This window comes from Cottoperca gobio, chromosome 19 (assembly GCF_900634415.1).
Source record: "Cottoperca gobio chromosome 19, fCotGob3.1, whole genome shotgun sequence".
NCBI classification, from domain to species: domain Eukaryota; kingdom Metazoa; phylum Chordata; class Actinopteri; order Perciformes; family Bovichtidae; genus Cottoperca; species Cottoperca gobio.
Window position 1 is genome coordinate 18939128 of NC_041373.1, and position 13699 is coordinate 18952826.

General features: G+C 45.1%; 1 protein-coding gene across 2 annotated transcripts; it reads left to right on the plus strand.

Moving 5' to 3' along the window:
• Positions 1-9901: 9901 nt before the first annotated feature.
• On the plus strand, positions 9902-13438 carry sox9a (SRY-box transcription factor 9a). Of its 2 annotated transcripts, none has more exons than XM_029456244.1 (3): positions 9902-10577; positions 10786-11036; positions 11288-13438. In XM_029456244.1, the coding sequence occupies exons 1-3, from the start codon at positions 10150-10152 to the stop codon at positions 12100-12102; spliced, it is 1494 nt and encodes a 497-aa protein (XP_029312104.1). In that variant the 5' UTR covers positions 9902-10149; the 3' UTR covers positions 12103-13438. The 2 variants fall into 2 exon arrangements, with proteins under 2 accessions (XP_029312104.1, XP_029312105.1); XM_029456245.1 differs by having other exon boundaries at positions 10786-11024.
• Positions 13439-13699: the final 261 nt, after the last annotated feature.

The following is a 13699-nucleotide window of genomic DNA, read 5'->3' on the forward strand; positions in this document are numbered from 1 at the left end:
CTTCCCCCGTTGTGTTAAAGCTGTCACAGTGGTTGCTCATAATGAGGAGCAAGTCATTTGTTAGATCTAATATCCAGACCTTCCTCACATTTCAAAGATGGTAGACATTTCCTGGTGAGCCATAGGCGGAGAGAGGTGAATAATTAAGTAAAATAACAAACATAAGACTCGTTCTATTCCCATGTGCTGCTCATTATGCTTATTTGTATGCATTTCTATTAAAATATGTATGTTTTTTAGGGAATTTATGTATGTGGCGTTAGTTAATTACGTAAATTACGAAACAAAAGTAAGTTAAAAACTTGAATTTGGTTTCACACGAGTGAAAGTCCTTTCTTTGCTTGACCCGACTCATCCGCCCAACCTCCGACCTCTTTATACTACGTCACCTGACTTCCTGAGAGGCAGCCCTGCATCTCTAGAATGGATTTTATACGAATCATAGCGCTCAGAGTATTCATCATGTCATGACATTAACATTTCATTACCACAGATGTCGGTTGTTTGACAGGACACATGTAGAAAGATGCTTCCCAACACGGAGTCTCTCACACTGACACAATAAGTGAATTCTGTCTCCTTAGATAAAACCATTGAGCTGATAAAAGATGACCTCTGCACCTCCTCCCCATGTTCTGTCTCTTTGTTGTGCGATGTGACGGCTACACTACGCCAAGACATTTTGATGGCAGGAAATCAGACTGAGCAAATTTCCTATCGCCGCATGTTACACAAGCACAATGCGGCGGTACAGGCGGGTTAGAGAGGAGCGAGCGCTGCTGCAGCGTTGTGAAGAAAGAGGCTTGGCCTGTATGTGCACAGAAAACTGGCGCTATCCATACAGTAGGAAGAAATCCAGCCTGGACTTATTATTGAAGCTAAACAGATCGTACTGGGCTGTCGTGTTGGCGGAGAACATTGTGAGTCAGCAATAACTACCAATCTCATTTCCTCCTCCGAGCGATGCAGAATGACTTGTTGCATGTTTACGTGTTGTATTACATAATCCATTTGGTGGATTATTTTATTCAACGCTAATTCAAGTGCAGACATTTTTTAGTTTGTTGCTGGAAGTGGCCAACTTGAACTGTTCATTAAGCTCTGAATGGACGACACTAATTGAACCGGCCACATATTGCAAAGACATTACGAAGCTGATGCTTTAAGGGGAAATAAGTAACTGCTGGTTCCAACTACACAACAGATGTTTAGGGTTGCAATTCATCATTTACTACGTAATACCTCCTAAAAGCCCCACAAGCAGTGACCTCACAAACAACCTGAGACATTCAAATCAAACCTCACAAGTCAATGGTTGGAGAGGTGAAGCAGAGGTAACACACGGGTCCTGACAATGGGTTTGTTGGCTCGCATCTGAATCTTATTTCGACCGGGGCTGCGCCTCATGGAGACAATCAGACGAAGCTTTGTGAGATAAACTCTGCTCAGAGAAGCTCATTTTGGACTTAAATGATCAGGATCCTGGAGGAAGACTCTGACAATGTGAAAGCTCAGAAGGTGATGAGACCAGATGTGGAGAATCAGGGCTGGACATGATACCACAGCTGGCTTGTTTTACAGCAGCACAGCTTGGTACCGCTGCTACATCCATACACGAGCTCACAAACGGTACAGAAAAGTAGATGTAATTCTGCGGTGTGTTTATTCAAACACACACACACACACACACACACACACACACACACACACACACACACACACACACACTCATAAGGTGACGTAATGCTGCATTCACATTGTTTTAGTATGTGGTCGCCAGCACACCACATGTTTATTGGTTTAAATGGGAAAAACATGTTAAGAGAGTGGATGAAGATTGGTTGTTAAGTAAACTTTCCGCAACTTTTGTCGTAAAGACAAATCAAAAATTGACAACATTAACTAAATGAAGGACATTCATGTGTTTGTGCACCTGCAGCTGCTCTCGTGTTGCCAACAGTTGGACTGATCACTTTGGATTCCAGCGAGAAACTGCAGAAAGATGCGTTAATTAAATGTTCTGCTTTGACATCCACTTTGAGTTATTACAGTTGAACATAAATAACCATATTCATCTTGAAACATGTACATAATTATATGTTGCATGTTTAACAAAGTCAATTTGGCAATGAAACAAGCGGCCATTTTGGATTTAGCATCTTGTTTAAAAAATGGAGTTGATCCACATGTTGGTGATCTTGATTTCAAAGATGTCTCAAGCTGTTCTCTGTTCTTCATATATAAACTATGTTTTCATTCAAACCTGGAACCGAGACAAACATTGCTGGAGTTACAATCAACCAAGCAGTTGTTTTTGAATAAAATAAACAAAGAAATTCTCTTGTATTCACTCGTTTTGGCACATTTTCTTTGACTACACATGGAATTGATACGACGTGTCATCAGTCTGACACTTGACTCACAGCTCACAGACGAGATGATGATGGATGTTATTTACGTTAACCAAATGACAAAACCCTGAACAAGAATGAAGACAAAAAAGCTCCTTAAACTAAGAGTGTGCCACTTCTTGAGGAGGAACACACACACATACTGTACACCACACCCGGATGTCAGAGTCCTGAAATTTGCACAAGGTTACAAAACAGAGAGCGGATGCTGACCGGCTCGGCACGCTCTCCCTTCATGCACTCTGTGTTATGAAAGCCGGAGCCGGACGTGTCAGTGTTTCACTGAACTACAGCGATTACAGTCGGCTTCCATCAGCGTCGCCGCTTCTCTCTCTGCACACCATCTCTGCTGCTTTACATGTAAGACAGGAACGTCACAGAGGGCTAATGCACTGCATACTGTCCTCCCTCTGTCTACCCACACGTGCTGGAGGAACAGGATTAATTTCGGGTAATGTCAGGTAACTAGGAAAGTCTTGAAAACACCACTCCTGCAGCTGTTTGCTCTTTGCAAGCAACATAAAAAGGTGTCGGGGAACATAAATACAGTTCATAGAGTAGCTTTCAGAGTATCAGTATTATTAGACATTACTGCAAAGATGGCAAGAAATCAATGTCAAATTTCTCAAATCTAAACGAAGGAGACTTTACTTGACAAAATTAATATTAAGGTCTTAGTTGAACACTTTTCTTCAGGGTAAAAATCTTGATTTGTGGATGAATTGCGATAACATTGTATACAGTAGGTCATGTTCCCGAGAGAGTAAATCCTGAGAACTTTGGGGATCCCGGACGGTGTTTACAGCGACAGTCGGTCACACATGGATGACAACCCTAACCCTAACCCAACCCTAACCCTAACCCAAACTTCAAACTACAAACATTTTACTATTACAAACTAAAAAAGGTAAAATAACAGGTAAGTGGAGAAACACTTCACACATTAGGGATGCATATCCAATATGAATCACAATTTTGGTTTCCCACTGTTAAATGAATATGATTGATTGTATAAAGATGCGTGCCCCGCTCATAGAACACCTAACACACAGAATACCTACACGTGTGTTACAGTAAAAGTATAGCAGCAGTCATTACTGCAGAGTGATTGCAGTGTTATAACCAGAGGAGAGGTTGTACAATACCATTCTGACAAATGGCTTTTCTGTGCAGCAAAATTGGCTTTAATGATTTCTGCCATAAATCTTTTTCCAAGTCTTCCTTCTTTAAAAGTGGTCTTTTAATCCGGATGGCTGCGGTTGAAGCAGGACGGAGGTTTCAGTGGAGGGACGCAGCTGAAGCGGGACAGCCAAAGCAACCAAAGTGAGATATCATCACCGTAACTACATTTGTGTTCCCGAGCAGGTTCTCTGCAAAACTAGTATTCAGACGTCAGGCAGCAGCTTGGATCCTTTGTCAGGTAACGATTACATGTGATCTGGCAACAATGTGAAATAATAATGATAGGCTGTTTCTTCTTCTGTTTTCATTATTGTGCATCAATATATATATTACGTTGAAAGGAGCCAGTTGAGGTGGTTCATCTAGGAGTAGCCACCTGGGCGCCTCCCTAGGGAGGTGTTCTAGGCACGTCCAGCTGGGAGGAGACCCCGGGGAAGACCCAGGACTCGGTGGAGAGATTATATCTCCTCACTAGGAACGCCTCGGGATCCTCCAGTCGGAGCTGGAGGATGTGGCCCGGAGAAGGAAGTCTGGGGTTCCTTACTGGAGCTGCTGCCCCCGCGACCCGACCCCGGATAAGAGGTAGACGATGGATGGATGGAATATATATATTTGTTTAAATAGCTGAATAATGTGCTTTAGATAAAAATACTAAATATTTTTGTTGTGAACTTTTATCGTAATCTTCTCCTCTCCTGCAGATCCAGATTATCTTCTATCATCTGCCGAGTAGCACATGTGTTCCTGAGAACATTAACGATCAGGACCCTGAACCTGAAGTAGCTACATGGAAACCTGCAAACTAAGTGAGCACCAAGATACAAACCTTAAACTCAAGGTGCCCTTACCTGCTTTAGGTTATTAAAGAAACAATCTAATTGGCTTAGATTTGCATATAAGAAAATATATAATTTAGCTGACATTTGCACATTTAGGATGTTTTTTCAATACCTTTTTGACAGCATATAAAACACACTTATTTCTACCACACTTTGCAGACAGAGTTTCTGGTGAATTTGCTTTCCACGTGCAAATAAAAGGAGACTTTCCTCCACCTGACTTAAAATGAACCTCGTAAGCATATCAAACCATTACGCACTGCGAGGCCTCAATTACCATCGACCACAACTGTGAAGACAGAGAGGGGCCCAGAGAGGAAATGGAGCGCCCCCGGCCAAGAGACAAGTTGTAACTGTTAGGACCAAAAAACACACCAAGGAACGATCTTTGACGTCTGCGCTGCCTCCTGCCTCACAATTCAATAAGCTGCAAAAATGTGCTGCGTTACGGTCGGATGTCCTCCGTCGCTCAGAGGAGATTTCGCTGCGTCAGAGCTCTTTAATCTCCGCCTGAATCATGGGTGCTGCTCTCCGTCCGGGGAAGGAAGGAGGGAAAGGGAGGGAGTTTTTCCAGTGACACGAGCCACCCGCTGACAACTGCCATTCTTTCCCCTAAAACCCTCCCGTCACACACACCACACACACACATCCTCCCTCGCCTAAACCCAAACAAATGCTCAGCATTAAGGTGTGGATCTGTCAGTAGTTAGCTCGGCCCGGCCGGGTGAGACCAGTGTTATTGTTAAAGCGAGGGCTGTTTGCACAGGCCATATCTTCGGAGGGAAATGGTACTCAGCCCGAGTGGATTGGGTTTCCTCTCGCTTCTCCGACCTCTCGCACAGTGCGGTACGATCGGCTAATGCACATATTTTAATCCGCAACAACTCAGGTTGCTGGGAAATGTGTCCAGGGGCATGAAGTGATCGGGTCTGTGTTCTGCAGGAATAGGTTAGTGTCGACTCGCTGGATTATCTGCTTTTTGCTTAGCTAATCATTTGAAAGCAAAAAAAGAAACCTGGAGACAGAAACGCAGACATGGAGGGAGAGTGTGGCAGCAGGAGTTGGGTCAGTGATGGATGGCAGGCTGAGCAGTCCTCCCTGGGAGTTGCCTGGGTCTGTGCTAAGTGTTGTTTGAACAGCACGAGGAGCAGAATGACGTTCAGTCAACAGACACCCGCCGCCCAGACGCTCGGATCAGAGCGGAGCAGACACACACGGGCTCGCGGAGGCCATTAATCACTCCTGATCTTCTAAGAATTGCACATCACACCTATCTGAAAGCTACAGGCACCAACACATGAGATGCTTCCTCCAGATTCTTGCTGAGAATACCTCTGATCCTCTCCGGTTCTCCCTGCTGTCAGGACACAACTGCCACAGGAAGTAAACGTCATCAAGGTGCAATTTGTAGCATTATAAGCTCAGATATAGAACAGATGGTAATATACTCAAACATGAGCGGTTGTTTCAGGACCAACCTCGCCACTACACCATGTCACACTTTGTTATGGATGTATCTATTTTCCTCTGGCTCTGACTCAGGGAGATGACTCCCTACCAGCGACACAGCAGTTTACAAGCTCATTTTAAACTCATTTTTTAAGCTAAATGGTCAGTCAGATGACAGCCGATGGCTTCCAAGATTGCATTTCCGCCTCAGATTGTATATGAGAAACCTGGACGCACCACTCCCACAGGGGTGAAGCTCTGAAATGCAAAGTAAGCCGAAGGAAAGCTGACAGAGTTTAGCAGTTGACTCCCACTGTTTGCTGAGATATTTTACGCTGTAGCTCCAAGTCAAGATGAGAAGTTTCCCAAGACCTCGTCTCGCCCCCGGCCTCTGGTCGTCCTCCGGCCTCTGATCAACACCACAGACTGGACTCTCATCCTGCTGCTGCTCTGAAACCACACACAGAAACTTGAAATTGGTTGAAAGCAGGAAGACACTTTGTGGAAGTTGCAGATCTGATATTAAATCTTCACTTTTAGAGAGTTGAACACACTGAATGTATTTATTATCTAGTCGTCACATGAATAATTGTTGGAGTCTTAACTTGCCTGTGTAACATGTGGAGGAGGAGGTGGAGGAGGAGGTGGTGGAGGAGTGAATTCAACCATATGTTGATCTCAGATTTGTTTTGCAGTCTTTTACAGTTTTGACAAGATGTCACGTGGGAGTGGAGGTCATATACACTGTCACAGTGTGTGTGTCTGTGTGTGTGTGTGTGTGTGTGTGTGTGTGTGTGTGTGTGTGCATGTGTGTGTTTGTGTGTGTGTGTGTGTGTGTGTGTGTGTGTGTGTGCGAGGTGGCAGCTGAGCAGCTGCTCTTCACTGCCAGTGTACATGGAAAGGGTTCAGTCAGTGTTTTCACTGATAGATGATCCTGAAACGTCTCCAGTTCATTCATGACATTAAGACAATTATTGTTTCTATTACAAGTTTTCTGCTAAATTAAATATGCAGATAAGACATTATCTAATGCTAACTTTTGTTGAGTTTATGAAAAGTCTACAGACACAATTGGACACAGTTCGCAACATAAACACCTAAATGTGGATTTTAGATGTTTTATTTCCACTAGTGTGAAAAATAAATGTTATTGGAGCAGAAAAGCAAAAAATCTTAAAGTTGACCGGTGCATAAAAAACGATGTGTTTGCCTTTAGTGTCTCACCTTCATGTAGTTCTGACTAGTTGTCTTACTTTGTGTATCATTGCCAACGCCCTCTACTTCATCCCCCCCCCACCCTTCTACCTCTTCTTTGCAAACCTCCCTTCACCACATTTGCTCTGTCAATAGCAACACAGTGTTTTCTACCGCTCTGCCACAGCTCTGTGAGTCAATGCATTCACGCCTCTGTAGCTCTACAAGCAAACACGCTTTGCGTTTTGGTGGCCTTGTGCAGCGGCACGCAGTGCACACGCCGCCGCAGAGTTGTCCCACGAGCTATTAACGCAGAGCCAAACTGCTCCCTTCTATTTGTGTTCCAAGTGAGTATCTTAAATAAGCATGTCTCGTGTAAATAAACTGGCCCGGGGAACGAAGGAGCCGCTGATGTTAGGCTTTAGTGTTTTGGAACCGCAGGCCTAATTGGTCGGGGAGAGAAAGAATTACCGAGTGATTCAGAGTTTGAGCGGTAAATGCAAACAAGCGACATAAAGGTTCGTATCTGTTGGAAGAAGGCTGAAGGTGTCTGCGTGTGCAGCTCCACAGCGAGACGCAGCCGTGAAAACCAGCTCTACCTGACATCTGTGAGCTATTAAAGGCGACTTCAGGTAGCACATGTTGTCCACATTAGGCTGAACTGAGATTTACATTTCCACATCTCCACAAAGCATAATAAACAATCAGAGGGGGCGTGAGCAGGCGGGTTACCTTCAGTGACCACCTCATGTTACTCTCTGATTGGAGAGGAGAGGACAAAGGGAGTGTGTGTGTGTGTGTGTGTGTGTGTGTTTGGGGGGATACACTAGATGATTCACATTGATACAGTTGTCAGTAGTAGTGCTGTGCTTAACCACCATTCTGAGTTACTTGTATTAGTTTTTTTCTTCACTTTTCCTCTACATCAAGGGGGTCAAACTCATGTTAGTTCAGGGGCCACATGCAGCACAATGTGATCTCAAGTGGGCCGGACCAGTAACATCACAGCATGATAACATAAATAACCACAACTCCACATGTTCCCTTCGTTTTAGTGCAAACAAGTACATTCTGAAGATGTTCTAATTTAATCTTTTTACAAAATATTATGAACCTGAAATTTCTTAAGAAACAAAGTTGCAATTTCAACAATATTATCAGTTTATAATTTAACACATGTGTGTTACAACGTACAGATCAGTGGGTCTGCAAAGACACAACACATTTAGTCACAGGTATCTAGAACAGTATTTTACTTAATGATCAAAACAACTTGTTTTTACACTTTGTAAAGTCGTCCCGCGGGCCGGATTGGACCCTCTGGAGGGCCGGTTTTAGGCCCCCGGGCCGCATGTTTGACACCCCTGCTCTACATGTATATAATAGTTGAGACACTTCAGCCAGAAACTGCTTTTGGGCTATTTTTCTTTGATAACAAGTCTTCTTTCTGACTAACACTTTTCCTTTTTACTTTATATATTGGGGTCTGTAGATTTCTCCTGTCGTCGCTCTTACAGTCAGTTATGATTTCTATTGTTATAGATTAAACTACCCAACACACATAAGTTAACTCTCCGCTGACCAGCTGCAACATTCAAATGCTTCTTACAGATTGCCTTTAATAATATTAATGCAATATTGTAACGTGTGGAATTATAACTCTGAAATGGCTCATTCTGATGCATAGTGATAGTTTACTTATGATATCATGCTGCTAATACTTCTATACTTTGACCTAAGTAAAGGATGTGAACGCTTCCTCTGACACGGAGTATCTCTGATGCTAAGTGACGAGTAAATAAAGTAGAAGGATGCAAAGTAAATGTACTGGAATGCATCGACATTTCAAAATGGGTAGAAAGTGAGAACGCCGTACGACAGCTCGTAACATGTTCTCCACCTGACGAGGAACATTTGGTAAAGAAGTGTGGAAGTTGAGCAGTCAGCAAAGTGAACAGTGTTCAGTTCATTGCGCTGTTGTTGGGAGTAAGATACAAATCAGGAGCTGATGTTTGACAGCAACTGTTGCACTGCAGCAGTCTGCAGGAGCTGCTTCCTCCTCCTCCTCCTGCTCTCAGCATGGACCGGGTTCCTAGACTGCTGTCTCCCCCTATTGACCACATGTGGTAACAGTAGGTATGGACCCAGTGTGGAGAAGGACATTAAGAAACACATGGAAATGTTTTTAAAAGTAGGAATACAAAGTGTGAGTTTCGCACTTCAGAATCCTAAATATCATAAATGATAAAGTTTTTCTGATAATCTTTTATTAAACTGTTTTTATTACTTGCTGCTTTCTTTTGCAATCTTTTCTCTTTCAATGTGTTCCTCCATAATAACAATCACTTGTAGTCAATTATAGCATATGAATAAAACATATTGCACATGTCTATTTAAAGGTTTCTTTCCCCGCACAGACTTGTAAATATCTATAGGAAAATCCAGCCGAATTAAAGTGCATATATGTGGCTCGTGGGCAGTGTGTGTATGTTTGAGTGAAAGTGTCTGTGTGTGTGTGTGTGTGTGTGTGTGTGTGTGTGTGTGTGTGTGTGTGTGTGTGTGTGTGTGTGTTTTCAGTGCTGGTTAAGAGAGGGAAAAAATTGGATCAAATTCCTTCACTTTGGCGTCACATGCTCTCGCCCAATCGGGATCGGGCTTTCCTGTCGCGCGCTTATAAAGCCTGCGTGCGAGACGTTTGCAGTTCAAAGCATTCACGCGTTCTGGGGATTCTACTTGGAGACTGGAGAGGAGCACTTTACCGTTTCATCCTGCAGAGTTTAAAGCAAACTTTTAACCAGCTGGCTTGTTTTTTTTTTGTTGCTTCTTTTAAGTTCACCCGTTTGCAGAACAACGCACTCATCCTCGGAGTCTGTCAGACACTGGTGCGTTAAGACAATCGCGCTCCAAGTCGGTTTTACGCACGGGAGCAGATTGTTTTCTCTGCACTTCTCTCAGTTGATAGACTTTGTTCATCTTGGCAAGGTAAAGTCCATTTAGAGACTTTAACCCTCCCGCGAGAAAGCAGAAATAACTCCCCCGTTTCACGCGTAATTTGGCACTAAACTGTTTTTCGTATGAATCTCCTCGACCCTTACCTGAAGATGACGGAGGAACAAGACAAGTGTATCTCTGATGTCCCGAGCCCGAGCATGTCCGAGGACTCCGCGGGCTCTCCGTGCCCGTCCGGCTCGGGCTCTGACACCGAGAACACGCGGCCGTCGGAGAACGGGCTGCTCGCCGTGGACGGAGAGTTCAAGAAGGACGATGACGATAAGTTTCCCGCTTGCATCCGCGAGGCTGTGTCCCAGGTGCTCAAGGGCTACGACTGGACCCTCGTGCCTATGCCAGTGCGCGTTAACGGATCTTCTAAGAACAAGCCTCACGTTAAGAGACCGATGAATGCCTTCATGGTTTGGGCTCAGGCTGCGCGGAGGAAGCTGGCGGATCAGTACCCACACCTGCATAACGCGGAGCTCAGCAAAACTCTGGGGAAACTCTGGAGGTAAGTGTGAATGCGCTGCTTTTACGCACCGATTTAGGATGCAATTACATTCTTATTTCGTTTCTGTTTGGCATCTTTACAATTTATATACTCGTCAAAGTGAATCAGCTGCATGATTTTAACAACTTGCATAGTTTGTTTTGTCTTGGAATATCATTTAAACTGTTCCAATACTTGTGGTTACATAATGGTCCTTTTTTACTCGCAGACTTCTCAACGAAGGGGAGAAGAGACCGTTTGTGGAGGAGGCTGAGCGGCTCCGGGTGCAGCACAAGAAGGATCACCCAGACTACAAATACCAGCCCCGGCGAAGGAAGTCTGTGAAGAACGGACAGGGCGAGTCGGAGGACGGCAGCGAGCAGACGCACATTACCCCAAATGCCATCTTTAAAGCTCTCCAGCAGGCGGACTCTCCGGCCTCCAGCATGGGAGAGGTGCACTCTCCTGGTGAGCACTCAGGTGAGCGAGAAGAAAAGTTAGTTTGCAGGCCCCTCAGTAGTCAGAAATGATTTTCAGGTGAGAGGAATTTGCATATATAAAGAGAGAATTGAAAGCAAGTACAAAACTCAAGAAACCAAACTTTAGAATAGATAAATGTAGGAATAGAAGACTCATTGTTAAAGAGTTCAATAACTCCCTCCCCAACCCTGTGTGTAAAACTAAATACAGAACGCAGAATCTAATCTGTTTTATATTGTTTTCACCTCCAGGCTCCCAGGGGCCTCCTACTCCTCCCACCACCCCAAAGACTGAAGTCAGCTCAGGCAAGATGGACCTAAAGCGTGAAGGAGGCATCCGCTCTCTGACCGACGGCCCCGGCGGGCGCCAGCTCAACATCGACTTCCGCGACGTGGACATCGGCGAGCTGAGCAGCGACGTCATCTCCCACATCGAGACGTTTGACGTCAACGAGTTCGATCAGTACCTCCCGCCCAACGGGCACCCCGGCTCCGTTAACCCGAGCAACGCCACAGCGGTCACTTACACCGGCAGCTACAGCATCAGCAGCGGTGCCCCGGTGAGCCCGCAGGCTGCAGGAGCTGCTGCAGCCTGGTTGGCTAAAAGCCAGAACCAGAACCAGCAGAACCAGCAGCAGCTCACTCTGGGCAGCGGAGCGTCAGAGGCGGTTCAGGCGCAGCACAGAACGCAGATCAAGACGGAGCAGCTGAGCCCGAGCCACTACACCGAGCAGCAGGGCTCCCCGCAGCACGTCACCTACAGCCCCTTCAACCTGCAGCACTACAGCCCCCCCTCCTCCTCCTACCCGGGCATCTCCAGAGCGCAGCAGTACGACTACTCCGAGCACCAGGGGGGAAGCACCCCCGCCGCCGCCGCCTCCTACTACAGCCACGCGGGGGCGGGGCAGGGCTCGGGGTTGTATTCGACTTTCAGCTACATGAGCAGCACCAGCCAGAGGCCCATGTACACGCCGATAGCCGACAACGCAGGGGTGCCCTCCATCCCCCAGAGCAGCCCGCAGCACTGGGAGCAGGCTCCAGTGTACACCCAGCTCACCCGGCCCTGATCCGAGACAACACATACAGAAAGACTTTAGCGCAGGGAGAGCTGCTCCCTCAATCAGACACTTGAAGACGAAGAAGAGGAGAGCTGGACTTGTGATTGGCTCACGTCGTGCCTTGTTATTGTATCTTGATAGAAACTATATATATATTTTTAGAGAGATGAGACTTAGGAAAATCCTCTGTGAGGACTTATTGACTGTTGATATTTCAGTAGGTACTGTGTATGTTTCTCTTTTTGGTTTATTTCTTCATACGCTGGCGGTTTGTAACCCGTGGGGGAGGGGGAGGGTAATTATTTGTACCTGTAGATATAAAACAAAAAGCTTTATATTTGAAGCAGTTCAGCAGCTCCCCACCAGGATTTCTGTTGGTCTTTAGTCGCTTGCTCCTCTCTGCCGTTCAGAGAGGATGGTTTGTATTTAAGCTGTTTTCTTTTCTCCAGTAATGTGTCATGATCATCGGAAAAGCCCTGAGGCAACACAGAGAAAGAGGCTTGGTGTCACAATGCTGGGGGGGGGGGGGGGGGCTGCAGCCCTTTCCACCATCCGTGCCTTGGATATTTTACATCTCAAACTTTTTGTATGCTTGCGTGTGTGCGTGTGTGCGTGTGGATGGCCACAGCTGAGATTACACTTACCGTGCAGCAGCGTGTGTTTGACAGCTACAGGAAGTCACCTTTGACCCCTGCGGTGTCCCCCCCCCCTGCAGACTCCCACCAAGCTGGTGTCCAAAATGCTCCCTCCTCCCCCCCTCTGGTCAAACCCAGTTTGAAACTTTATTTATTTATTAGCTTTAATTTTATTTCAAAGTAATTATTTTGCATACTATTATATAACTAATGGATTGTCCTGTTTTTGTAGATTTCATATAATTTCCCCCTTTTTTTATTTTAATTTTCAACCCAGAGGGTTCTTAGACACAATGGTACACGCTGTAATCGTCTTTTTATTGTTTATTTATCTTATCTAAATGTCTATTTTAAGTATGTATTTGCTTTTTTCTGAGGGTTTTGCGGGCGGGGTGGGGGCTATCTAACAAAATGTGTACGGATTATTTGTTATGTGTGAATTTCCTTTGAGTTGGACTTCAAACTGCGCCTGAAAGAACTGGAAGATGTCATCTCAGTTTCACTTTTCCTGTTTTCTTTTTGTTTGTGCGATGGTCAGACATCCAGTCCTCCCTTTGTGTTCTACAAGCTCCATTTCTTTTCCTCTCAATATCAAAGAACTGATGTTCCCAATACTCTTTTTTTTAAACTTCTGTGATCTTGCCATGTATTTGTACCGTCTTTAAAGAATCTTTTGTATATGTATTTGCAATAAAAAATGAAAATGCTATTAAAAACAAAAGAAAGCTCGTCTTTTATCCCTCAGGAAAAAACTCTAAACAACAAAAGACCCTGAACCTTCCAACACATACGAGGTTTACACGTGCCAGAGTCGGTGAAAGGGTTAAGAGAAGAGAAACAGGACGAGTGTTTGTTTTCCCAGAAGCCTTGTTTTTTTCTTCCTCCCTCTCCCCGTCAGCTGGTAGCAGCATGGGGTTGTGAGGCTCTGGGGGTCCTGAGGAGCGGGCAGTCTGTAGAGCTGTAAAACTACT

What these genes read in the sequence shown, in the direction of transcription:
- sox9a (XM_029456244.1), top strand. Translation starts at nt 10,150, where the DNA reads ATGAATCTCCTCGACCCTTACCTGAAGATGACGGAGGAACAAGACAAG. An exon ending in ACTCTGGGGAAACTCTGGAG is followed by an intron (nt 10,578 to 10,785) that starts GTAAGTGTGAAT and finishes TTTTACTCGCAG; the next exon opens with ACTTCTCAACGAAGGGGAGA. An exon ending in CTCTCCTGGTGAGCACTCAG is followed by an intron (nt 11,037 to 11,287) that starts GTGAGCGAGAAG and finishes TTTCACCTCCAG; the next exon opens with GCTCCCAGGGGCCTCCTACT.